The sequence below is a fragment of the Stylophora pistillata genome, chromosome 4, assembly GCF_964205215.1.
Source record: "Stylophora pistillata chromosome 4, jaStyPist1.2, whole genome shotgun sequence".
In the NCBI taxonomy this organism is placed as follows: domain Eukaryota; kingdom Metazoa; phylum Cnidaria; class Anthozoa; order Scleractinia; family Pocilloporidae; genus Stylophora; species Stylophora pistillata.
The window spans coordinates 19948685-19973747 of record NC_142522.1 but is presented as its reverse complement, the minus strand read 5'-3'; the positions used below and the strand labels follow the sequence as shown (position 1 = coordinate 19973747).

At 38.9% G+C, this 25063-nt stretch overlaps 2 protein-coding genes across 3 annotated transcripts in view; one reads left to right on the top strand and one right to left on the bottom strand.

The window, feature by feature from the left end:
• LOC111332953 (ras GTPase-activating protein 1) overlaps nucleotides 1–2052 on the top strand; it is a 28874-nt gene extending 26822 nt beyond the window's left edge. Inside the window, exon 25 of the mRNA XM_022938444.2 lies at nucleotides 112–2052. Within this exon, the coding sequence (XP_022794179.1) occupies nucleotides 112–219 (108 nt within the window). The 3' untranslated portion in view covers nucleotides 220–2052. The remainder of the gene's footprint in view (nucleotides 1–111) is intronic.
• Nucleotides 1911–25063, bottom strand: LOC111332954 (atrial natriuretic peptide receptor 1-like). Of its 2 annotated transcripts, none has more exons than XM_022938446.2 (21): nucleotides 24813–25063; nucleotides 17048–17725; nucleotides 16042–16328; nucleotides 15169–15310; nucleotides 14767–15003; nucleotides 13858–13948; nucleotides 13074–13170; nucleotides 11216–11305; nucleotides 10744–10821; nucleotides 10274–10378; nucleotides 9590–9661; nucleotides 9315–9480; nucleotides 8772–8924; nucleotides 7327–7507; nucleotides 6827–6967; nucleotides 5991–6114; nucleotides 5423–5491; nucleotides 4746–4920; nucleotides 4194–4292; nucleotides 3548–3639; nucleotides 1911–3111 (listed from the first exon to the last, which is right to left on the bottom strand). In XM_022938446.2, the coding sequence occupies exons 2-21, from the start codon at nucleotides 17694–17696 to the stop codon at nucleotides 3004–3006; spliced, it is 3156 nt and encodes a 1051-aa protein (XP_022794181.2). In that variant the 5' UTR covers nucleotides 17697–17725; nucleotides 24813–25063; the 3' UTR covers nucleotides 1911–3003. The 2 variants fall into 2 exon arrangements, with proteins under 2 accessions (XP_022794181.2, XP_088615151.1); XM_088759025.1 differs by having other exon boundaries at nucleotides 17048–17529; nucleotides 24813–25061.

Here is a 25063-nt window from a genome sequence, read left to right as displayed (position 1 = left end):
AATCCCCAGTTGGTCATTCATGAGCTGTCTACATTCCACGGTGGTTTTTTTCAACTTATGAGCTGAAATAAAAGGGTCGATTGACAATGTATTCTTATGCGTTTATTTCAGCCGGGGTTAAAAAAGCTTTTAGCTGTTACGGAAACCCTGCGACAAAGAGAAGAACAATTTCTGCAAGAAAACTCGAGCTTAACAAATAGAACGGAGAAGTTGGTTTGAAATACCACAGTCAGCGTCGAGATGAAGTCAGCGGCAGAACACGTGACGTACACAGAGCGCATGCCATGTGTTATTGGCTATTACAGGAGTTACACGTGACAACTATGATCAAGGCACAAAGTTAACGCTGTTATATGGCTCCTCTACTGCCACCTAATCCTGCATCTGCCTTTCTCACATTCTTTTTAAGATTCCAGATTTATTTTTAGTATTTATTAATATATTATATTGCGATTGATCGTCTTTGGTATTAATGTAAGTGAAATATGTATGATTTATATGTAAGAGCAATCAGTAGCAATCTCTTAATCAGGTCGTGCGTGACTTTGTGACAAAGATATGTTGGTCCTAAACGAAACCGAAGTCGTCTCCTTGGGGAAAGCGTTGCAACTGCTTTAGCTAGCTACTCCACTGTTTGTAGAAGTTGAGAAATTTTCCCATAATTTTTTTGTAGTTCGTCTCATACAATCTTTTATAGTAGTCGGCATCCTCAGCAAATTCTCGTTCCTTTTCGTTTCTTTTCTTACCTGTTTGGTATTTATCTGCACTAGCGATCGATTATTTCAAGTTTGTATTTTATTTGACCACTAGACGTCAAGGATCCAGTAAGTTACTCTCCCGACTGACTTTCGTACATTTCCTTGTAAATGAGTTAGGAGAATTGAATGTTATAATGGCTCAATCAAACAGCAAGGTCTTAAGAATTACATAACTGTTCACCATTTACCGGAACTCTTGATTGGTAAACAAATTATCATTGTCAGTGCCTTAGGCAAAGTGTTTAGCGTGTGCTCAGGCTCTCGGTCAAGGAGAAAAGCCAAAAAATGGCGGTAAAAAGTCGCCAAGGGTCATTCGCACACTGCCGTACCCGTCTCAAGTGATTTTTTTAGCCTGGACAGGCTAAAAGGATTTTGGGTTCATGAATGAGGTAATCTTCCTTACTTAGAAGTGTCGACTTTATCATTTTTAATAGTTTTCTTTTCTTGTTTTCAAGTTGATACGGTAGGGTTTTTGTACAAGTGTTTTCATTGTGTTCCCTGAGACCCTGATCAAACATCTCCACTGTACATCTAGGAATATGGTTTTCACATAGAATCTACCACTAGGCTGATTAGTAGATGTTACTCTAGGACTGGCCATTTAAGTCGAATGCCAACTAGCTTTATCTCTTTAAAATGTGTTAGTGGTAAGGAATGAATTTTGTAGGTCTTGAATTAGTTTTCTTTTTTTGAATGTTGAACTAATCGGAGAATACTTGTATATAAAAGAGAAAATTATGAGGTAGACGTAATAGATTTAAAACGACAGAAGACGTGATTGAGTTAGTAGATCTGATGGCACGAAAGGAAGCTTGTTATTGATGACTTCAAAAATTATAGTGCAATTTTCAGATCATGTCCGCAGAACGAATTGTGATTTTATGACGTGAATACAACACAAAATTGTGGATATGTTGCAGAGAAAAGGAAAATGGTAGAAATATTCCGTAATCATATGCAAAATGACTCATTGCGGCGAAACAAAAGAAGGATTTATCGACAACTCTCTTGGCCTCATTCTCTGTTTTTTTGTTTTTGTTTTTTTGTCTTTATGTAATTGATCGATTGATATCCAGCCAATCTATGCCTTCTCTTAGTTTTCGTTTTGTTTCTGTTGCTCATCATTCTGTATGTTAGAACTTAATTCAGTCGTTAGTTTCTTGAGTTTTATTGCATATGATATCTTACATTTGGAACTTTCCACCCAACTCAATTTAATGCAACAATGGCCTTTCATCACCAAATCAAAAAGTTGTTAAAGAGTATTTTGTAATAAATAAAAAGTTTTATATGATCCATTTCTCGCTAGTAAAATATTCTAGGATGCATTTTATGATCTCACGATCGAATGAAATATCCTTTCCTATTGTCATAAGCTAAACCCAAAAATATAATATGTTTATCTGCTGTGTTTATCTATTAATACAACGAAACAGGTAATAAACCTGAAATGCATACTTAAAATTCATTCGCCGAACACGAAGTGAAATTATTTCAATAGTCCCCGAAACGAAGTCGAGGGAATTATTGCGCTAGAGCGATTAATCGTCTTAGTTTAGTTGTTGAGGTAATTATCAGAGGAAAAATGGTGAGTGTTAGTTCTTTGCCCCCTCACTTGCCATGCTTTAAAGGGAACCTCCACTCTTTGAACAAATAGCGCTCAAAAATTTCCAAATGTACTCCTCAATAGATCTGGCATAACAAATTGCCTCACCAACCGATCTGAAGTTGTTATCGTTTTCCAAAGAAGGTTCTTAAAGCCACTTCGAATTTCCCGCGGCCGCCATCTTGAATAGTGCGCAACTGAATGTAATCAGGGCTGATGACGTGTAATAGTTACCCGGTGCACACGCGGTGTAGTATTTCACTCTTGTTGATGCTCTATTGTTGTCTTATGAAGAAAATTTTAGTGAATGTGTCGCAGATCTTCCCCATCAGTTAGAGCCGGAGCACTCCTTAAGTGAAGAGAGCCAGTAAAATGAAGTAGTAGATGAAGAATATTGACAAGCGTCAGGTTTTGATACTGAAAATATCGAACGTCGATCAAACACCTCATGGAAAACATCTCTTTTTTAGGTTTGTTCGATTATTTTACCCCTCGGCTCATTATTCACATTTCGCAACCGCCACTGTTGGTCAAAGTAAACCTCTGTTCTTGTTATGTAACTGGGATCACATTTTATACACTTTGTGCGACCTCTACCACCGCGTACGTTCCATTCCTCTAGTCAGGTTGGAAAGAGTCTCATTTAAACTCATGTTCTTCGAGTGAAGCGGCCTGTGCGAGGTCAGGTAGAGGCTTGTCAAAACCTTCTTTGCCGTAAAGAAAGAAGCTAATAATGGTACCTTTTCCCTGCAAAACATCAATGCTCTTATTAGGAAGGCAGGTGATAAAGGGCAAGCCAGCAATCTGATTGCTGCATTTTCAAAATGAGCTCCTAGAGTGCATTCTCCAAGGTGTTTCCAAAATGCAATACGGACTGGAGATTCATTGCTGTTGATTTAAATGTAAATATTTGCAAATTGCGTTCCCGAATTAGGCCCTCAATATGAGCTCTCGAACTTCGGTCCCAAAATCAACTTCTAGACTGCAAACAACAGATGAATTGGAAGATGGAAGTTGGAAGTGGACAGTGAAAATCGGGATTTTGAATGGTTACCTTTTGGGTGGCCTATAGGACAGTTACATAAAAAAAAAACAACGTTTTTCGTGGAGAAAATCAACCACAAGGTAAATTGCGATGTGGTATTGATGGCTACTAAGAAGGAAACCGACATTGATATCCTACCTTCAGCGTGACTGGACCTCTTTCCTCTAAGTAGAATCCTCCAAGACTGTCCAGCACAGATTTACAATCTGGGCTAACGTGGATTCGAAGTGCTGTGAAATATTATCGAATACATCAGATGTAAACAGGGACAACGGAAAATTCTTGGCAGCGATGTACAGACCTTTTCTTTAAATCCTGACCTTATTACTTTCAGACTAGAACATGCCATTTTTTACTCCCGTTGTAAACCCGTTTTTAAACCTGGTTTCTGTCGTTCTTGTATAGGTCAGATGCCTTATCTAGCTTAAAATCAATGACGCAGTCCAGTATTGGCAAAATTCACCCAAAATGATCCGTTTATACGCTCTCGGGGTTCTGTCGAAAACCATCACGACTGGAGATCGGAATGGTCCTTTTGAAGACAAAAACGGCTGAAAAACTGTCTTTTGAGAACAGTTCCGCGAGGGATGATCTGCTAGGTGCAGTGATGTTTTCACATGAGCATCGACAGTTTCTTAACATGTCTGGGAAGATTGATGAAGCGGACAACGATTTCAATTGGATGACACAATACCATTTTAGGGATATCACCTCGCTCATGAGTCCATTAACATCAAGACGATATTGAAAAACATAAGAGATAAAGGTTCAACAGTGCACTTACCAAGTCCACTGGACTCCATCCTTGATGCGTAGTTCACAGTGTCTCCAAACAAACAGTAGCGAGGCATTTTGAGGCCCACAACTCCAGCCACACACGGACCTTCGCCATGAAATCAAAATGAAATTTTATCTTATTTGTAAAATTTTATCGGTTTTATTCTTGGAAACTGACCCATGCAGATAATAGTCGTTTTCAGAAAGAGCCATGAGGAAAATGTAAGCTACAAAATCCGTAACGACTTAGAAATGAAATTTCGTGTAGTGTTTGTGCGTATGTTCTCTGACCATTTCAAACGTTCATATGAAGTTCACCGTATAAAAACTGCATTTTGCTTTGTTTATGACCTTGCTGTCGCTAAGGAGGTACAAAACAATCAGTAAATACGACAAAAAAAAACCTTCAACTTGATAAATGAATCAATGGATAAATAAACGGATGAATAATATCCTCTCTGAAGCAGTTCTCCGTCATATAGGCCTCGACATTTGCACCCATCGGCGGTTCACCTTTATTGAGTTGAATTTACCAAGGAGAAGGCATTGCAATATTTACCGGTGTGAATACCGATTCGAAGCTGCACTTTTTTGTTTTTCATATGAGGAATAGTGAAGTCCTTGACAGAGCTCAATAAGCTGAGCGCCATGGTTGCAATTTCCCCAGCGTGCCGATCACCATTGCGAACAGGAAGTCCAGATACAACCATGTAAGCGTCTCCAATGGTCTCAACCTAGTGAATTACGATTTATTTAATATTTAAGACCTCAAGCAATAGAGGTGAAAGCGTCAAACCAATTTAGACTTTTGTTTTAAAAGTTTGTTGTTTCCAAAGAGATATTCGTAGGAATCACACGCAGCTATTTCGATCGATACAGTTTTGGTATCGGTGAAAGCATTTTCTTTTTTTAGCTGACTGCTAAACGACTGGGTTCCCGATACCAAACAAGATTTAAAACCTTGGCTACTGCCATCCTCGTACTCCGAAAGATGCCAAATTTGGTTATTTTACAATGTTTTCTTTGCAAAGAATGCTAAACGGGAAATCCACCAAAACTAATATGCTCCAGCACAGCCATCTATCCATTAAAGTCTCCATTCACAAGAATTGAGAAAGTTTTCCTTCGAAGTAACTTCTCACAGCACTTAGACTGGATTGGAAGTCAAAGATATTTCGAGAATCATTACGGAACATGTTGCCATAGATACAGGTAAAAGTCATGGATGTTTGTTACCTTGTAAACGTCATAACTGTCAATCACGTTGTCAAAACATGTGTACAGCTCATTCAGAAGATTCACTACCTGAAAGATTATGAAACAATTGTCATCAGAAGATTCACTACCTGAAAGATTATGAAACAATTGTCATCAGAAGATTCACTACCTGAAAGATTATGAAACAATTGTCAGCATGTACTTCTAAGAGTTGGAGAACTGTGGATGATTAGTAATAAGATTAGAATGGAAAGCTGAAGTATTTTGTTTGCATAGGAGGCGCATATCAGTGAAAGGGTCGTTGCGTCAGCCACAAAGGTTGCCTGGTTGAATTTATTTTTGGGAGAGTACAATACGTCTTTACGATTTCGAAACGGGGAGTTTATTGGAGACAGGGACTTTCTTAGAGAAGGCGTAATGGGGAGTTTAGCATAGCTTACCTGCTTTTGTTTTACCACATTAATTTCAGAAAATTTCTTGCCTTATTAAATATATTGCAAAAAATGGAAATAAATTGAATATAGATATAGATCAATAGACTGATACGAATGAGGTTTGCTATCGATCATTATCTATTCAACTTTACCTGGAATGGTGAACTCTCGGATGCCACCTTCGTGAAGCCAACTATGTCACTGAAGAAAATTGTAACACTTGAAAAACTCTCAGCCTGCACAGGCTTTCCAGTTTTCAGTTCGTCAGCTATGGATCTATTAAAAAAAAAAGTAAACAACATTTTCAATCATTCAACGGCATTTTATTTGTAACGAAAATTGCTGCAGGATGGCCGACCTTCGGTCCTCTTTAGCCTCAGGGGATAAGAAAAAGAGAGGCCCCTGTGAACGGATTGGAATTGCGAAGATAGTTTCCTAGATTGCCAAGGCGAAATGGCCCGCAGGGTTGAGCTTCATACTCCAAAATCCCCCCTAAAACTCAAATCATGTCGAAGATGAAGTACATAAAAACCCATTTGGATATAGAGCTAGCAGAAGTAACCATCCGGCAATCGTTACTTGCCTTCCACCCTTGACATAAGTGTTTTGAGAATTTTTGTCTTCAAAGTATAATGTTGATACTACACCTTTGAATTTGAAAAGGTCGTTAAAAGGTCATTAAAAGTTAGAAATTATGGCAAAGGATCTCTTCCACCAACACTGCGTTGAGCGATCTCTTACCAGCCCAGAGAACACAGCAGTTGAGAACTAGGTCGCATAATTATATTTTACCTAAGTTTCAGACAAGTCGTTTTAAATCAGTTTTTATTAATAGATGTCTTTTCAATAATAATTAATACCTTTTCTTTTTCCTTATTCATTCTATTCATGTTAATTGTTGCACGTCTGTTTGCACAATAATTCTTAATACCTTTATTATTATTATTATTATTATTATTATTATTACTATTATTATTATTACACTTACTTGGGTAACATCTTGTAAAGAAGCTCTTCTGTTTTGGCTTTTTCAATCTCTAACTGGCGAGTTCTTTGGTCGACAAGTTCTTCCAATTGGTTTGTGTATTTCTCCATCATTTGTAGCATGTTATCAACAATGTCTGTGTTTCTGAAAACCAGAGATTCCATGAAATAAATAATCACGACGGCAACCTTGCCTTGCCAAGGGTGACCTGTTTTATTTTATGTGATAAGCTGAACTACGCGCGCATTTTGATTGGTTCTCAGGATATCCTATTGGAGAACAGATGTATCAATGACGTCACCATTAACAAAATTTTGTTTTTCTACGTATAGAACAAATGGATTCTCTGTTGCCGTGCTTCTGTTCAGTTAAAGATCACAGAAGACGTCGAAATGTGGTAGGAAAATCAGTGAGACTCTCGGCTGCGCCTTGTGTACCACTTCTTTGTTCTTACTAACAGCACTAACCAACATTTAGGACATTTGTACATCAGTGGCACTAACTTTCTTCCATTCATGGTCCTTAGTTCGAGTTTAATGTCAGTAAAATTTGGTCTCTCTGCTGGCTCTTTGTCCCAACACAGTTTCATAAGCTGGATGTATTTCTCATCGCATCCTTCCAAATCCTTTGGTATTTCAGGTCTAAATGGTGGAGCAAGAGACTTTCGTAGCTTAACTAAGACATCTGATAAAAATGAAAACAGAAAAATACCTTTAGAAATCGGTATATTTTGCAAAATGATGACAACTGGGTAACAGCCTGCAGAACCGGTGTTATTTCGTGTTTTGAATTCGCGCGAGGCGAACGCGAAGTGTGAGTCATACGCGATGGTAGGATCAAGAGAGCGGGAAAAGTTATTTGTTTTTTCGCTCCTACCCTCACTCGTGACTCCCTCTTCGCGCTCGCCTCGCGATTGCCTCCGTTCGACTTAAAAAAAATGCCAAAATAATTACGCCGGTCCTGCAAGGTAACTGGGTCACGCACTGGGTCACGCACTGGGTCACGCCATCTAGTTTTTCTGTAAGAGTTGATTGCTATACAGCACAATGGTGATATCAGATTACGGAGTTTGTCGTCGATAGCGGAGTATTTGGATATCAGAAATGAGTTGTCAAACAGGAAGAGAACCAGGGAAAGCGGAAATAACAAATAAGTAGAATGTGTTTACTCGATAGATCAGAAACGCAACCCTAAAAATGAAATAATAGCAGAATGCAAGGTTTAAAAACGCTGTATTTGACTTGACTTGAATATTGCCTTTTTTTTCAAGATGTTTTGCAGAGACTGAAAAAATAGTGCCATGTTTAAATTTTTTTTGAGTTTTTTTGTAGGTTATGTTTAAACTTTGTATAAAAGCTTAGAAATGATAAAAATTCCTCCCATAAAAATAGTGAAGAGCTATATTTTTTTCCTCCTCTATATCTTTGGGGAATTTTTCCTTCCCGACCCCTCGAATCACTCTTGGTTCATATTCTTTATCGCAGACTTGTGTCGTTACAGCTTTGAGAAGGAGGTAACGTGCTCTCTGTTGCCGTCAAGATTACCTTTAAGCACTTCAAAAAGTAAAGATGGGAAGATCGACGCATTTCAATTGTAGGATCCTACTGCTATCAGAGACCTTTCCGATCAAGTGCTTGAATCCAGAATCCAAGAAATCGCAATTGACTTTTTGGAGACAACTGATTATCATAAGAACTTAGAGTTAACACAAGTCGACGCCCGAGGACCAGGAACAATCTGATTGGTTGAGAAATTGTAGCGTCGGAGCACCAAATTCCCGGATAACTTTCGATTCTCAATCCGGCAAAAATATCCCTCTCGTTGCTTTCTCTAAATCAATCCACATCAATCACTTTCACCGGTGAACGCATTTAAAAATAAATATTATGCCTAGGAAAGAATTTGTTCGTTTCATTGGGAGAAACTTTATTTTTTCGATCGATTGTACCTTTTGGTTCCATTTGGTAATAAGGCTCGTCTCTAGAAAGAATTTCGTGAAGGATTATTCCATAACTGTAAACATCGCCCTTTTGAGTCTTTGTAAATTGACTTTTTGTGCCATCCATTGCATGTAGTAATTCCGGTGCAGTCCAATAAAGATCTGTAGGGAAAAAAGAAAAAAATATCTAAATGTCTTTTAAAGGAACGAAAACAAAAAGTACATCACAGGCTTAGTGGCGACCGTCTCAAGCTAAAATTAAGAAGAGAAAAAAGCTACAGCCAGTGCATCCGTTAAAACGTGCAGTATTACGCAGTGAAGTTTCTCTTTCCTGGGAAATCAGTCAATTCATATTAACTACATACAAGAGAAAACAATGGAGCCGTTATTACTTTCTTACCTGACACATAACAACATTGCTTAAAAACGTAAATTGTTCGGGTAGTAGAATCATTTCCCTGAATACTAATGATTTACACGGTGAGGATATTTCTTAAATAAGAGAAAAGATTTTAAATTTTGAATTTATTGAAAAAGAACTTATAAGCTTACCTCTGTACTTAGCATGTTCTCCTAACTCTTCCTCTGTCTGATTGGCTTTGACTGTATCCAAGCCATGATCGGAAACTTTACAAACCCACCGACCGTCAATCAAACATTTGGATGACTTGAGGCTTCCATGAGCATGGATCGGGCTATTTTGCAGCGCGATCATTCCCTGGAGAAAACAAATTGCAATTCTATGTCATGCTTGAGTAGGAGCGAAGAGTAACAATTTCCCTAGGAAAAGCTGGCTACAACCTCTCTAATTTTACAAGGTTACATACCTTTGCTATATCATAGGCAAATGACATCCTAAATAGCCAATCGATCTTGATATCGTCGTTTGCCAAAAGATCCTGTGAAATACAAGCACATGATTAAAAAATTATAATGCTGAAAAGATTAGCAGAAGGTAAAAGACGTCTTTAAGAATTGCTCATCCAGCCCAATTTGAACTAAAATTTACTGCAAACAGCATTTCCAAAGTTTTAAGGGATTTTGTTATGAAACAATCACGGTCTATACAGCAGGACAACCACCAATTCATGTAGTAACCATGTGGAAATGCGTGGGTATAAAGATTCATTACTGATTACCTGCAAAACCATGGCCTCAGGCCTCAGATTCCTTATTAAAAGTCACAAATTTGAAACTCTCACAGTTTCAACTCAGGATGCAGATTAGGACAGGTTGTGTCGTGTTAAAACTTACTAGATGTGATAGGTAGTGTCGCTTCGAAATTGTAGTATTAAGTAACAAGTACTGATAGAAAAGCAAATAAAAGCAGGGACGTGTAAGCTTAAGGATGCAGAATGGATTGCACATGTCAACCTAAAGACAACACCAGTGCGAAGGCCTTCGAGAACTAAGTAGCTTCTTTAGAATGTTTAGAGTTAAGTTTACAACAAACTGTAGAACAGAAGATACAACATTAGTAAATGCCTCACTTAACATTTTAGAACAGTTACCTGAAGACTTCCTCTGCTGCAGAACATAGAGACAATACATACATTTGGTGATTCCACACACATTCCAACATACTGATTGATGTTTTCGTGCATAAGGTCGCGGACCTGCAAAAATAGGAAGAGAAAACTTGATTAAAAAATGAAGCGCGGACGAACATGACGCTAGGATTTAATGAGACTGTATGACTCTTTGCCGAAGAGCACGAAACCTGAATGTATTTTAAATTTTGATGTTTGTTAAGTTTGAAAGTGGAATGAAAGAGGATGGAAATAATTATTCATTATCCATAATTCCTAAATGAACGGAATTGCAGCAAGGTTCTCGGAAAAGTACTTCACGAGCTCGGGATCCAACTTCACTCCTCTTTATTCTCCTTAGAGCCTTCCCGTCCTCCAGCCACCGAAAAGCGCCCTGACGCAACGTAAAAGAATTTCTATCTTTTTAAGGAAGGACAAAGAAGTATATATACCTGTTTCATTTCTACAAACACTTCTCTTTTTAATTCTATGTTGTTCTTCCTTATTCGTTTCAAAGCCACTAACTCAGCCTGGAAAAGAATTTGGAAACTTGGTTTCAAAAGAGCAAATGAAACGTTTAACAGTTTAACGTCCCAGAAGTGATTAAGCAATAACTTAGCACTTTAATATCTCTACATCATCCAGCAAACAGTGATGAGTACGCTCAAACTTTTCAGGTAGACGTTATCTTGATCTAACTCCAAACTCCCTGTAGTGATTTACAAGGAAATGCATGGCAGCTATTTTTTTTTCTTGTAAAAAGATATTACACATTTGCAATTACATCTCTCCATACTCCACGATAGACCAGTTTTCTTTCTCTTCGATTAAACTCAATCATTACTTATGATACTCAGGGTATAACAGTTTGTAACTGTGATTTTTCTCTGGTCATTATATGAAACCTTAAGCGACCCCGCGTACCTTGTATCGGCCAACATTTGTGAGGCTAAAGTTATATTCACCCCCTACGTTACTAATGAACGACCCAGCGGCAGCAGGGCCGGATCTAATCTGGAATGGTTAAACAGAGAGAAACAGTAAATTAAGACTCGCATATTACCCCAACAGGCAACGGATGTGCTCATACATAGACACACAGCTCCTTAGCTCAACTTCAAACTCAGCTAACCTGTGATTGTTGGAGCTGAATTTTTCCATGATCTATACACCGATCTCAATAAAATGGCTGCCGCACAGCCGAAGAATGGGGCTAGCACTGAAACGAGGCATTTTAGGACTCAGCGGGCCTTACAGATATGGCTTTGCGGTCAAACATACACTGTTGTGTTCCTCATTCATTGTACTCAAAAAGGAACTACTGGGCTCAACGGAGAAAAAGTTGGTTTCTTTAGCTTCCCGAAAGAAACGTCACTCAAAAAGGTCTGGCTTGCTAAAATCAGAAGAGATCCTGGCAAAAATTTTAACTGGAACAACAACACGAAAGTATGTTCACTCCATTTCGAACTGTGCGACATCCAAAAAGGATTTGGTGGGAAAACGTCTTTAAAAAGACATAATGAAATCTCTCCTACGAAGTTTAGCTGGCCGCGTACTTCACCAAGAAAGCGACCAGCTCCTTCTCTGAGGACGGATCCAGCAGTAAATGAGCGATGAGCGTCTGAAAAGAAATCTGGACACCGACTCAACAACAACAAATAGCGCTATCGAGGAGAGCCTTTCCCGCTAGTGCCGTTGAGGACGTTGAGTTTGAAAGTACTACGACAACAGAATCCTACACGAAAGAAATTAATCAATTAAAAACTGGACTTAGAACAACAACAGAGACAAATAACCGCTTTGTGTAAGGAAAAGGACGATGCCTTAAGAGAAATCAAGCGTTTAAAACAACAACACGCCGAACTTAATGAACTTAACGAACTTTGCTCAGCTTTCTCTTCGTGAATATTTGGTTTGGGTCTGGATCAATGATATTCGTATCTTTTCCTTGGGAAATATACTCTTCCACACTAAAAATAACCGAAAAATCCGGACTAAACAACAGACTTTGTTTACAAGCTATCGAAGTTCAAACAATAGGGGCTAAAAAAACTCTAACTTACTGTTTTACTAGTTGTGCTTTTGTAGTCAAACCTTTTGCACGATCACCCCGACACTTAAGCCAAAATCTTAATTCATCAATTTTCCTCAGAGATGGCTTTCGACCTTCTAAACAAGCACCAGGAATATCACACTCGTATAGGTTCACAGAAAACGCCATGGTTTCATCTTAAAACGCCTCGTTTTGGTGCTCGCCCCATCCTTTGTCCGACCGGCAGCCATTTTATTGAAATCGGTGTATTAACAGCAAAATTTTTTTCCTTGTCGTTGTACGACTCCCGGTCACATAGAAAGCGTGTTTCATAACGGGACCAAACAACGGCTGCTGGAAATACTGCAATAGCCTCAGTTGACAGTAAAACAATTATATTCCGATTTATCTTGTTTATATTCTCTATAATGCCCTGCAGAACTAGAAGATTTGACTTAAGCAAAATAATGTTTGGCCTCCTTCAAACTGTATCTTGTGCGTGTGAGTAGGAAAAATGTTTATTAAACAAACACTTCTAATCACTCATTAAATTCAAAAGTGATCACGTAGTTCTTGTCTAAAGAGGTGTGATGCGATCGCAAGCCAAAAATACCCACAATTAAGTTTTATATTTTAGCGAATTCCAAAAGTATCGATGTCTTAGCCTTAGTAGGTTTGAAAATAAAAGAGGAAAAAATAGGATGCTGCAAGTCAACAAAAAAAGAGAAAAATTGTGCCGTACAAACTTACTTTGCTCGACATTCGGCTTCCTGGGTTGCACAACACAATATCCTTGTAATCAATAATCCACGAAGTATTCATGAGATCCCTTTCGTAAACTTTTTTCCTTGAAACAGAAAGATTGAAGCCAACAATGAACTTATTGGACTCGATAAACTGAAGGAAAGGGTCGCAAGAATCCATAACGAGATACATTCAGGAAATTTTAAAATTTAAAAGGTTATGCTTGTTAGTCAACTAGGGCATTCCCTAAAATAACGAAATTGTTATTGCTCCTATGGTCCAGAAAACTTGGAAAGGATAACTGATGAAAAGTATCACGTCGTTTTTGTTTATTTTTGATAGTGTTGTGGTTATTGCTGTTGTTTTTTGACGAGAGTCTCTTTTGAAGTACTCGGAAGTATCAATGTCATGGGCCGAGTTGTCGACATATCGATTTTTCTCCAGAAAGTAGAGACGAGACAATGTTTATGTGAACGTTGGTCACTCAATGCTTCTGCTTTGCAAGAAGAAGCAACGGCAGACCATTATAGGATACCGCCCCAAGCCACCTGGAATTTAGTACGTTGTGTTTCGCATTTGTGCGTGTTTCATAACAATGAAAAAAGTTAGTCTGCCTGCCAGGTGGTGAAGTGACGAGAGGGGGGGGAGTGGGGTGGAACCCCCTTGGACCTTTCCTCTGACTTTTCTCAGAATAAAGACGATCTGGGTGATCAAATGAAAACCAAGAACAAGACCATTAGCCAGGAATGTGAAAGTGACCGGCAGAGTTATGCAACTCATGTTTAGTTACTTGTAGTACAGGAAGCCAAAGAGAAGAGCTATGAACATCAGCACCAGAATCAGGGTCAAAAGCCACAGATAGTTGAATGATTCTTCGTTTTCTACAGAAAAATGAGAAGAAAATTAGATACTATCAAAAGTCGGAAATAGCTACATTCTGCAACATGAAATAGCTCGATATCTTATGAAGAACATGTCTCCTTCCCTCCCCACCCCCCCGCCCACAAAACTCCCTTTACCGAGTTTTAGCCTATTTTAATTAAAAAGAGCAAATATGAAAACAAAGAAGGCAAATAACAATAATAATAATAATAATAATAATAATAATAAAGGTGTATTAGCATTCCAAAAATGAATTAGCTCTTCTATGCCAAACTTACTATACTATTCTAATTACGCTATATCATATAATTTACAATAAATCGCATTCTAATTAAGAATCAAAATATAAACAAGCTAAAAGGCCTGAGATTCATGAAAAAGGATTTCCCCCCCACCAGATTTTTCCCTTACAGACCATGCTAGTTTTAAAAAACACTGAAGAATCACATACACTCATCAGAGGCCTCCAAAACTTTTATTAGGTTCTTTCCATTTTAATTCTCTTTTTCTTTCGTATCATAACCATATATTTTATGATTGACTGAAACACATTTATACCAAAGCTTAAACATATTTTAAAGCTGTTTTGTTAAACACGGTAAAAAACTGTTTTCTACATTGAGGCAGCTTAAACCAATTTTTTTCGACTTCAAATTAAGCACATAGAAACTAAACATTTAGCGACTCCTTGAACCCTATGTAAAAGTCAGTTCTTCAGCTCTCTTTTTCACTCGGCTAAACACTGTTGAACCAAACATTGGGTGCCTGGTGTGAATGGGGTATAAGTCACGTGATATAATGGTTCTATTGTACATACCCTCTGGAGGTGACACGCACTCATCTCCTCGGAATCCACATTCGGGTGCATCACGTGGTATAACGGTTGTTCCACTCGGCCAAATTGTCGTCACGTTGTAAATTGTTACGTTTGGGTCGCCTGGGTTCGTTTCATCGATCTCCGCGATAGGAACAACGCTTCCATTTTGCCTGTTGCTAAAAACGAACACTGGTACGCGATTGCCGTTGCTATTGATGGCAACATCTCCCGACAAACCTGGAATACAAAGAAAAGAGACTGTCATTTCTCACTATTTCTCACGGGAAGACTTCTTTTGAGCCTCGATTTTTGAACTTTACCCAGTTTTCTTGTCCGCTTACAAGCATTTCGAATTCGAGTCGGGCCACTTCGTTAAAACTGTTATTCGAAGAAATAAGATACCTTTGAATAGTACAGCGTTGTTCGTTACGTTTCTTATGATTGACAGCCCATCAGAGATATTCCCTCCGTAGCTTAGCGATCGGTTTAGACCAATGGCGTAAACTTGTATTGCGTCGTGAAGATAAGCAGAGAATGAATAAGTCTGAAAATACATTAAAAAAATTACTTTCGCTTGTCAAGTGCGAGAGAAACGTATTCTGTTATCATGCGAGCGATTACCGTATTTCCTCGAATAAGCGTCCTCCCTGAATAAGTACTCACTCCTAGGCCATAATTTCAAACGAGCTTCCCCCTTCGTCCCTCAATTTCTTAAATAATAGGGGTACACGGTCCAAGCTTCAACTAGAGCGGAACCAGTGCAGGAGAATAATAAGCGCCTCCTCGATTAAGCACCCTCCTTCCAATAATCACCCCCCCTCCTTTTTGGCCGAAATTTTAAATAAGCGGCTGAGCGCTTGAAAAAAAGCAAAGTGAACTGAAAATCTTCATTCTCGAGCTATGTCCGCCCATAAAAATCGTGTTTCTTACAAAAGAATCGCTCATAAGAGAAACATGTTCCTGCAACACGCCCCGCTAAAATATGGGTATGGCCAACGAAATGATTTGGTATGTACTAAAAACTTCTTAAGCTTAGCTTGGCCCCAAAGTATAGCTTCGTATATTTTTTAACTACATTGTGACTCAATTATCATTCGCCAATATTCCTGAATTGTAGATCGCAAATAACTGTGTATTATTCTACATTTATGGTAGTAGCCTGAGAAAAGCAGCCGTCCTTTCGCTCCCTTCGTTCCCCTCGAGGGGAAACGAAGGGAGCGAAAGGACGGCTGCTTTTCTCAGGCTATTATGATGGCAATTAATTACAATACTTACAACCGCTATTTCAGATACGTTATTGACCTTTAGCTTCTCTCTGAATTCCTCTACAAACTTGTCATAGCGTTCACCATGCGGCCCTTTTACCGACAGATTTATAATACCATCAAATAGTGCGTTAAAATCTTCTACGCTCCTTCCACCGGCCCAAGTCTCACGGATCCAATAACTCTGGATGGTAAAATCAAGTGTGACGAAGGCATACTCGCCATTCATCATTCCCAGCTCATTGGCGGTGACGAGAAGCCTGGCGACCTCCTCATTGGAGGAAAGCAGGAAGATTACTGAGGGAGACAAAAAAAATGTAACATTACGTCAAATGGATCCAAGGGCACGTTTACGTCTAGAGAAGAAATGAGAGAGGGCCTCGAGGTTAACCTGGTTCCCAGGACTCTCTTCTTTCATCCCCTTGGAGCAAGAGAGAGACTTATCCTCGCGCATCACTTGCTGGTAAGAAGAGAGACTCCAGTTAGGGACGGAATCGTTCCAAGATGGATTGTGTTGCTCAATCCTCGTGTCTGAGAGGGGAAGAGATAAGTGGGTGCTGGAAAGAAAGACCGAGGGGGGAGGGGGAGGGTACGTTGTTCAGTCTTTCCCGACCCTCTCCCTGGATTTCTCACTGAAAAACGAAAAAAGCGGCGTTTAGCGATGTTTTCCTCTATTTTCGTTCACTCGGCTCGATCCTTCACTTCTCTTTCTTTTTCGTTTATTCCTTTTTTTTCCGCACAGTTTACAGGTACGGATATGTTTCGCTGACTTGAAAGCCACCATACAAGTGTGGTCATGCAGGAGAGAGTTCATTGACTGCCCGTTAGACGATCGAATAAGCTTAACTCTCGATGAGCAGCGTGATAAAAAGCATTTCCATAAACTTTATCTCAAATAAATTACCTTGACCTTACTTTTCCTCTCGGCAACCCCACACTTCTTTAGACTTTCTCTCGATGTTGACTCCTCAGAAACAATCAACAAAGAAAAATAAAAAGAAACAAAGAATACTTACTCCGTGCAACTTCTTTGACTGGCCTCAGAAATTCCTTGTAAGAAAATGTCAAACTGTGCAAGTAAGATCTACTGAAAGGTATAGTGACATTCCTTTGGGACAAATACTCCGACAAGGCGATAGCTATCGGCGCCCAGATAGGGTCCTCGGTGGAAATTATCGCGGCGCGTGTCCATTTGTAGAATTTTACTGCTTCATAAAGAAACTCTGGGGTTTTCAGAATGTATGTCCTACTGAAGGGCTGTGTCCGCGCAAATGTGGTGTAAAAATAGCGATTACTAAGTTCCGTTGGGGAACACGAGTACGAGATCATTGGCTTATTCCAGTATGTAGCCAGTAAACCCGCTGACAAACACTCGTCACCGCACGCAGGCCCAATAAAGGCATCGGCATTGCGAAGTTCATAAGTTTTACCTACTGCTTTCAGTTTTTGACATCCAGTGTCTTCGACCGAGTAAGTGATGTTCCAATCACGCGATAACCTGTTGAAATTATAAATGTCTTGAATGGCAGGCTGGATAGCGAGTTCCAAAGCCTTACCAAGCTCATAATATCCGGGCCTTGTCGTTGGCAACATGACACCTAAGTGAATCTTCTTCGACACGACGCAATCAATTAACAAACAAGCCAAGTATAGGCGGATCCTCATGACAAGTTCAGGTCTAGTTGTTTGATATTCTGCTCGAATGAAAAGAATAAACAGAAAAAAAGGTGATTACCAAGCGTTTCCTTGACTAGACTTATTGTTATAAAGCTTGCATGTCAGAACGGAAAATCTTATCACATTATCCCGTATATGATGGGAGGTATACACTCAATCAGGAGATATAAACACTTAATTTACAACCTTTTGTCTCAGTGGATTACTTTGTTCGGTAAAGGGCGCTTCTTGCGACTTATGAATCAAATGCTGTTCTATTAAGAGGCGTTTGACGGCAACTAAAGATATCGTAACAGCCAATTAGTATAAGGAGACACTTAGCACTGTAAGGAATAAACAAGTTTGGCGTGTAGAGGGGGGAAGAAATAATTAACCAAGTCATGAATGGTTTTAGTTGTAACCCTGATCAAGAGAGAAGAATGCCTCTGATTGAATGATTAAGAGGAACAGCAAATACATTTCCGCAAAGCTTGCAGCACCCAAGGAAAAATTTGAAAGCCATTTTTCTACTTTTTTAGAAGAAAAATAGTTACTGAAAAAGATTAAGTATAGCCTCTAAACTTCCGTGTTCCTGCTTGTTACGCACCTGGAAGGCCGAATTTTAATCAATCTTGCTAGTCAAAGAGCGAGAAACTCGACGAATTAACAAATTAAGGACTTGTTTTATTCTTAAATGATTCTTAACTTTGCTTCTGTCGTATGATGCACGATCCTCGCAGTAGATAGCGCTATTTATGCAATAGCGAAAATCAGACCTGAAAAAAATCAGGCCTGTACGGGACTCGAACCACTGACCTCTGCGATACTAGTGCAGCGCTCTACCAATTGAGCTAACAAGCCAACTGGGAGCAGGCCGTTAAGTTGGTTCGTAATAAACCCGTGAAAGTGATAAATGTACAGGCCTGATTTTTTTCAGGTCTGATTTTCGCTATTGCATAAATAGCGCTATCTACTGCGAGGATCGTGCATCATACGTATCTAATACCACAGTTCAAAATATATGAACTTCATATGTTTATTCTATCTCATTTATCACTTTCACGGGTTTATTACGAACCAACTTAACGGCCTGCTCCCAGTTGGCTTGTTAGCTCAATTGGTAGAGCGCTGCACTAGTATCGCAGAGGTCAGTGGTCGAGTCCCGTACAGGCCTGATTTTTTTTTTAGGTCTGATTTTCGCTATTGCATAAATAGCGCTATCTACTGCGAGGATCGTGCATCATACGTATCTAATACCGCAGTTCAAAATATATGAACTTCATATATTTATTCTATCTCATTTGCTTCTGTCGGGAAGAATTTTCAAACCCACCACTGTTAAACCTTACCAGCAGAGGGTTATCTTCATATGAACCCCTCACGTCTTCAGAGAGAAAGAACGAAAAGGAAAAAACAGGGGGGAGAAAGTAAATAGGAATGATGGTCAGATATAACAAACAACCGGCTGAATACAGCAGCGCTACGTAGGTGGTTTGCAACCAGTCTCTAGAGACACAGGTAACACTGGTGAAAGGAACAAATGCTGGTGGACGAACAAAAGAAGCTAATGAGATATCCGTTGTTACGTCCACCAACATGGCGGCCATGACGTAACGTGCAAACCACCTTTACAGTTGAGGTTAAAAAGATTATTTGAATAAACTGTTATGACGTTAAGAACCAAAACCTTTCGTCTAAGTTAGGTCTTTCAGCATGCTCTGTTGATTTGTGAAGAGGGGGTGGCGAATGGTGAATGCGAGACTTTGCGAAACGTCGAGAGTAGCGTTTTTCTTTGCGAGCCCGAGACATTTTGACCCTGTAGATTGCGAGACCGAGACTTCAAAGGGTTTTTAGTGCGAGCGCGAGACATTCAGACTCTTAAATTGCGAGCCCCAGATTTGGTTGAGAGCTATGAGAATGAGCTAGAATGAGCTTGTACAAAAGTCTCACAACGGATCCTTTTGTTGTAAACCCTTGTACGAGACATCAGATCTGAAAATCTGTCAACAGTCAATAAATTCTATTTTTTTCCTGGCCATGACCTAATTTCCGGTCAGGAGGTTGCGCTTGGTCATTTCCCTTTGACTTCTTTGACTGACGCGCTGTCACTTACAATAGCCCATTTCCAAATTACCCCTGGCCTCATTTTCAAATTGAGTCCTAGTGCTTATCCTTTCATATGATAATAAGTTTTCATTCACATGTAAATTAAACTCATTTTCACAAAAATGGTTGAGCACCAGGCCTCGTTTTGAAAAAGAGGCCAAGGGTAATTCGGAAATGGGCTATTCAAGTCTGGAAGTCGTCAGAAAGAACGCGCGGCCGTGTTTGAACTCATTTGAGGTGGAAGCGTTCAAAACAATGGAGGAAACCGAAATGGGCATAAGGTCTTCTTCTTCTCATCGGAAGCAAAAGCACGAATCACGAAAGGACTCTATAAATGTTGGTATTTATGAATGTGCCGACAATTCGCTGTTAGTCTACCAGTAAAATTTCAATCCCGGCCTCGCGAAAACAACAACGCCAAGCTTGGCCAGTCAAGTCCCGCAATCCTATTACTGTAAGCTACTAGAGCTAGCTATGAAAGTCGCAAGGCGTAAGTCGCACTTATGGTGGTTTTACTTGGGATTGTTTGCCTAAGATGGCAAAAGTTGGCAAAATAGGTCGAAATATTAAAAGTACCATACACTCGATCACTTTCCGGCGTTCGCGTCGAAAGCGGAAATCAAAACCACCAGCTACGTCTACAGGAAATGAGTAGTATAGTAACTTGTCTGTTTCACTAGGAATGCTTGTGCTTTTACACAGTTTCACAAGGGGCAAGAGATAAGTTCTCCGACTTCGTGGGTTTGATCATAAGCTATAGTGGGTCAGTGCGTGGGTTTCATGATTCCCCATTTTAGCCAGCTTCTGTGTACTAGCTGGAACTGGAAATTCGACTATAACACTACGTTTCTGGCGCCAAAATGACGTTCTGGTAAGTTTTCTTGCTTTTTGTTGATTTCAGAGAATTTAGGGAAGTTAGGATTGACTTTTTCTCGGAAATTGAAGGTTGCTTTAATGAAATTCAATATCAAGTGACGAGAAGACTTAATTTTAAAAAACGAACAAACGAATCGGGACTTCGAGACACTTAGCCTTGCAAAAAATCGAGACTCCGAGACACCTTCGTATAAAAAACGAGACTGCGAGACGCACATAACCGCTGAAAAAAGGAGACTGCGAGACCTACGAAATTCGACTAAAATTTTGCGAGACCCAGAGTTTTTGAAAGAACATTCGCCACCCCTTGAAGAGAAAGAAATGGATAGACTTCGCCCTAATTAAGTGTTTTAAGTCTCCCTATATATTAAGTATATAGAGTTTGAAATTTACAGCAAACAAAGTTATGGTAGGTAATATGAAAACTTACAAATTAGAAATTTATAATTCACGTCAGTCTCGTTTCGGTAGAGTACCTGTTTCCTATGATTTGTACTCAGCTAAGAGATAAAACAAACCGAGCTAGTCCCCCAACTTATGACGTTTCCGTCGAATTGCAGACGTCAGTTTTTCATTTGGACTTTAATAGGGCTCTTGTTTGTTTAATCAATCCGCCTCAACACAAAGTTAAGCCGACTCTTTTATGATCAGCCGACCGTCAGTCCACCTTGCAAGACCTATTATTGAAATAAGTCTCAAAATAACATTTACCCTAGCAATTGTGGCGAGGAGTTTATTCTACTCAGCCATCCATTTCGTTGTTGTGTGACACCGACGCAGTTTTTATCATAAGACAAATATGCAACAAACAGTATTCAGTTTTCAGAATATTCGGCTACCGTGATGTTGGCCCTCCCAAGCGGTTGCTTTTATCTGATTATGGTTGATATATATCTTATTTTCTAAGGAGGTCAGACAGTATTGACAGGACTTAAATTATCAGCTTTCTAGAAAGTAAACAGTGCGTTTCTAGATGTTTCTAGACGTTTCTAGATTCAACTAATTTTAAAATCAAATCTTACAAAAGATTCATTCATAAAATTGAAAACTTTGATTTACACAACAATAGTCTTCAAGGGTTATGTAAAAAAAAAGAATTAAGATTTACAAAGAGGCATGATACAAATGTCAAGGGAAATGGCAGCCGAAATAAGGGCATTTCAGCGCAGTGGCGAATCCAGATAAAGTAGTCATGAGCATGTTGATTTGAAAATGGATACAAATCAAATTTTATTCCTGTGATTTCATCTACTTGAACCCTGGTAATACTGCGCATCTCATTTTCTTTATCGTAAAAAAAAAGGTAGACAAACTTTTCTCGTGTTATCCCAACATTCCAAGCGGGTTGAGGTAAATCAATAGGAAGGGTTAGTATATTACTTTTGTAAAATAAATATCAAATTTCCTATTGGTTTACCGTGCGATAAACGATAGATTTACAACCAATCAGGGTTTAAATGATAGATTTAAATGATAGATTTACAACCAATCAGGGCGCTCATAGTATCTCAGTTATTTCATACAAATATGGATGTGGTATTACTAATGGTGTCATTTCTTAAACGGCAGCTCACATGTATGAGTTTCATATATTCACAGTCACTGATTTATTACTTTACGAGTTTAATGCCAACCAACAATATCACCAGCTTCCACTCAGCTTGTCAGCTCAGTTGGTAGAGCACTGCACCGGCATCGTAAAGGTCATGAGTTCAAATCCCGTACAGGCCTGAATGCGCTGCACTAGTATCGCAGAGGTCAGTGGTTCGAGTCCCGTACAGGCCTGATTTTTTTCAGGTCTGATTTTCGCTATTGCTTAAATAGCGCTATCTACTGCGAGGATCGTGCTTCATGCGTATCAAATACCGCAGTTCAAATATATGATTTTCATATATTTATTCTATCTTGTTTAAGTAGTGTTCGTTATTGCGAGGATTACATTTAGTCATTTTTAAGCGCTTTTACAGAGTTAGATCAAAGGAAAAGATAGCCTGAGGCCTAAATAAAGTTTAATTAGTATTTTGGCCCCTGATATGTACGGATGAAGTTGTATATACTGAACAGGAATCGCATGGAGCTTGCTATCCTTGTAAAAGTTAGTAATATCACGGAACAATGCTTCAAGATGTTTGGGACTCGAAGTTGAACAAAGGAATGATATGCTTTCTCTAGTGTTTAAATATAACGTTTTCTAAGTAAACAAATCTCCCGCAAGACTTCAACAATGCAATCTGTGCTAATAACTTCTCTAACATTTTCAGAAATTGTAGATTTAGTAGTAATTTGAATATGTCAACAAAGTTGAAATGGTAAATTGGCCACTGTTACGATTATAAAAGCTGAAGTTTCGAGCGTTAGCCCTTCGTCTGAGCGACATAGTAGCCCGCGAAAACCTGCAGCGCAAGGACGGAGTATTAGCTACTGAGTAAGGACTGAAATAAGATGATAAAAATAAGCAGCCTTTAAAACGATCCGTCAAATAGTGCTTCGTTAAGACAGCCAAAGCTGTAGTAATTATCAAGACCCTTGTGGTGGTAATTTAACAGCAGGTTAATGAAATGTTTTCGAAAAAGGATGTGTATTACTGATTGTCTCTGTTGGTAGTCATTTAAATTGTAGTTCTAACTTCTAACGACACAGCTTTCGTGTTTGATTTTCCGTGAATCAGTCCATCAATCTTGCTTGATATATCTAAATACCTCAGGCATAGTGATAAAACGTATTTTGCATTATAATTACGCAGCTTGAGCTGACTGAAATCAAGTTGACGCTCTGAGCTCTTCATGCAGCAAATGATTATTTGAACGAAGTCGTTAAAAGTCGTAATGGAAAAGCCGTTGTTTCATGCAAAATTATGATGGACCTGAACAAAACTCGGTGGACAGAATAATTTCCATTGTTGAGTTCAAGCACGGAATAATAGATCTTGAAGAACAGCTCTCGGCCTTGCAAGTGGCATAGAGTTTTCAATTTAGCGCATAAGTGTGACAACTGGCAACAGAATTGATTTATCACGATACATAGAGTTTAAGTGCGGATCACTTCATTTACAATTATTTCCCCAGCTTATTTGAACAATTTAATGATTAATGTTAGCAAGAGTGAAAGAAATCTTTGAAGGAGTCAAACAACCGAAATCAAACATAATTAGCTGTAGGGAAGCTTTGCGAGTGGTTATGGCTCTATTCGCATCAACTAGGTTTCAATATAATACCTCTCAGAACATGAAGGATGAAGTGATGGTGGACATACTTCTAAGATTAATTTGTTAATCTCCGTCATTCATTTAGGTGTTTAAAACAGCAAAACAACAGCTTAAAACAAAACAAAGAAGTAGATATTAACACAATGAATGATCGCTCTAGCACAAGCTTGAAATTTGTCGTAATGGCTGAGTGACTGAAAATACGTGCGCACTGTTACGGATTTTGGTAACCCAGACCTTGGATAAACTACGTACGGCAAAGTGCTAGCTCTTTAAGCGTGAAAATAAAAAGATTATCGGTGAAACGGGGTTTCGTTAGTTGTTAAAATCGCCGCGATTACCAGTGTTTTTACCAGTATCTATGCTTTATATGATAAACATAAAACCTCTAAATGCTTTCCAGAGCTTGGCTGGCGATAACACTCATTGATAGAACCAACGTGAAACAACGATATGATAACAATCTCGGTTAGTCTCAAAAAAAAAAAAAACATATTGAAAACAACGAAACAACAAGATAAATCAAAGCAAAAACAGATAAATAAACTAAGATAACAGCGGATGATCGTTCTAAATAAGGTTTAAGTCTTACCAGATATAAAGAGAAGAAAAAAAAAATACAGATTCAGTAATCTCTACTCTCTCTGGATTTTTAACGCGAATATATAACAACTTCTTGATACGAAGCATTTCTTTTGTTAAAAGTCACAGTGAGAGTATCGGGTATTATTTTGCCCTCAAGCAGTTACCGTTATTATTTGCAATAATAAAAAAAAAAACCTTTTGGAATACGGCAGCTGCGAGAAAGCATTCTTAAATAAAACAATCTTTCATCGTTTTCCAAATCGCAAGAAATTAATCTTTCGGCAAGTGACATAGGACTAGTGCGAGTGCAAACGTAACATTTACGCAGTTTAATGTAACGAAGACAAACTTACCGCTCAACAGAGTCTAAAATTGGCCGCTTGTCTGGCTTGTCGCTGAGATTGTTGACTTAGGGAGTTTCTTTTTCCTTTCTTTCATCAACTGCTTGAGATGTACTCTCACTAAACAGCCGTCTTACTCTCTTCAAATCGACAGAGAACAGGTCGAATTTGTAATTATACTAAACTTTTTTATTTTAGTTATCACTTCTAGTCTCTTCGATGAGTCGTGACGGGCGATGGGTTATGAAGTCCATATTAGCATA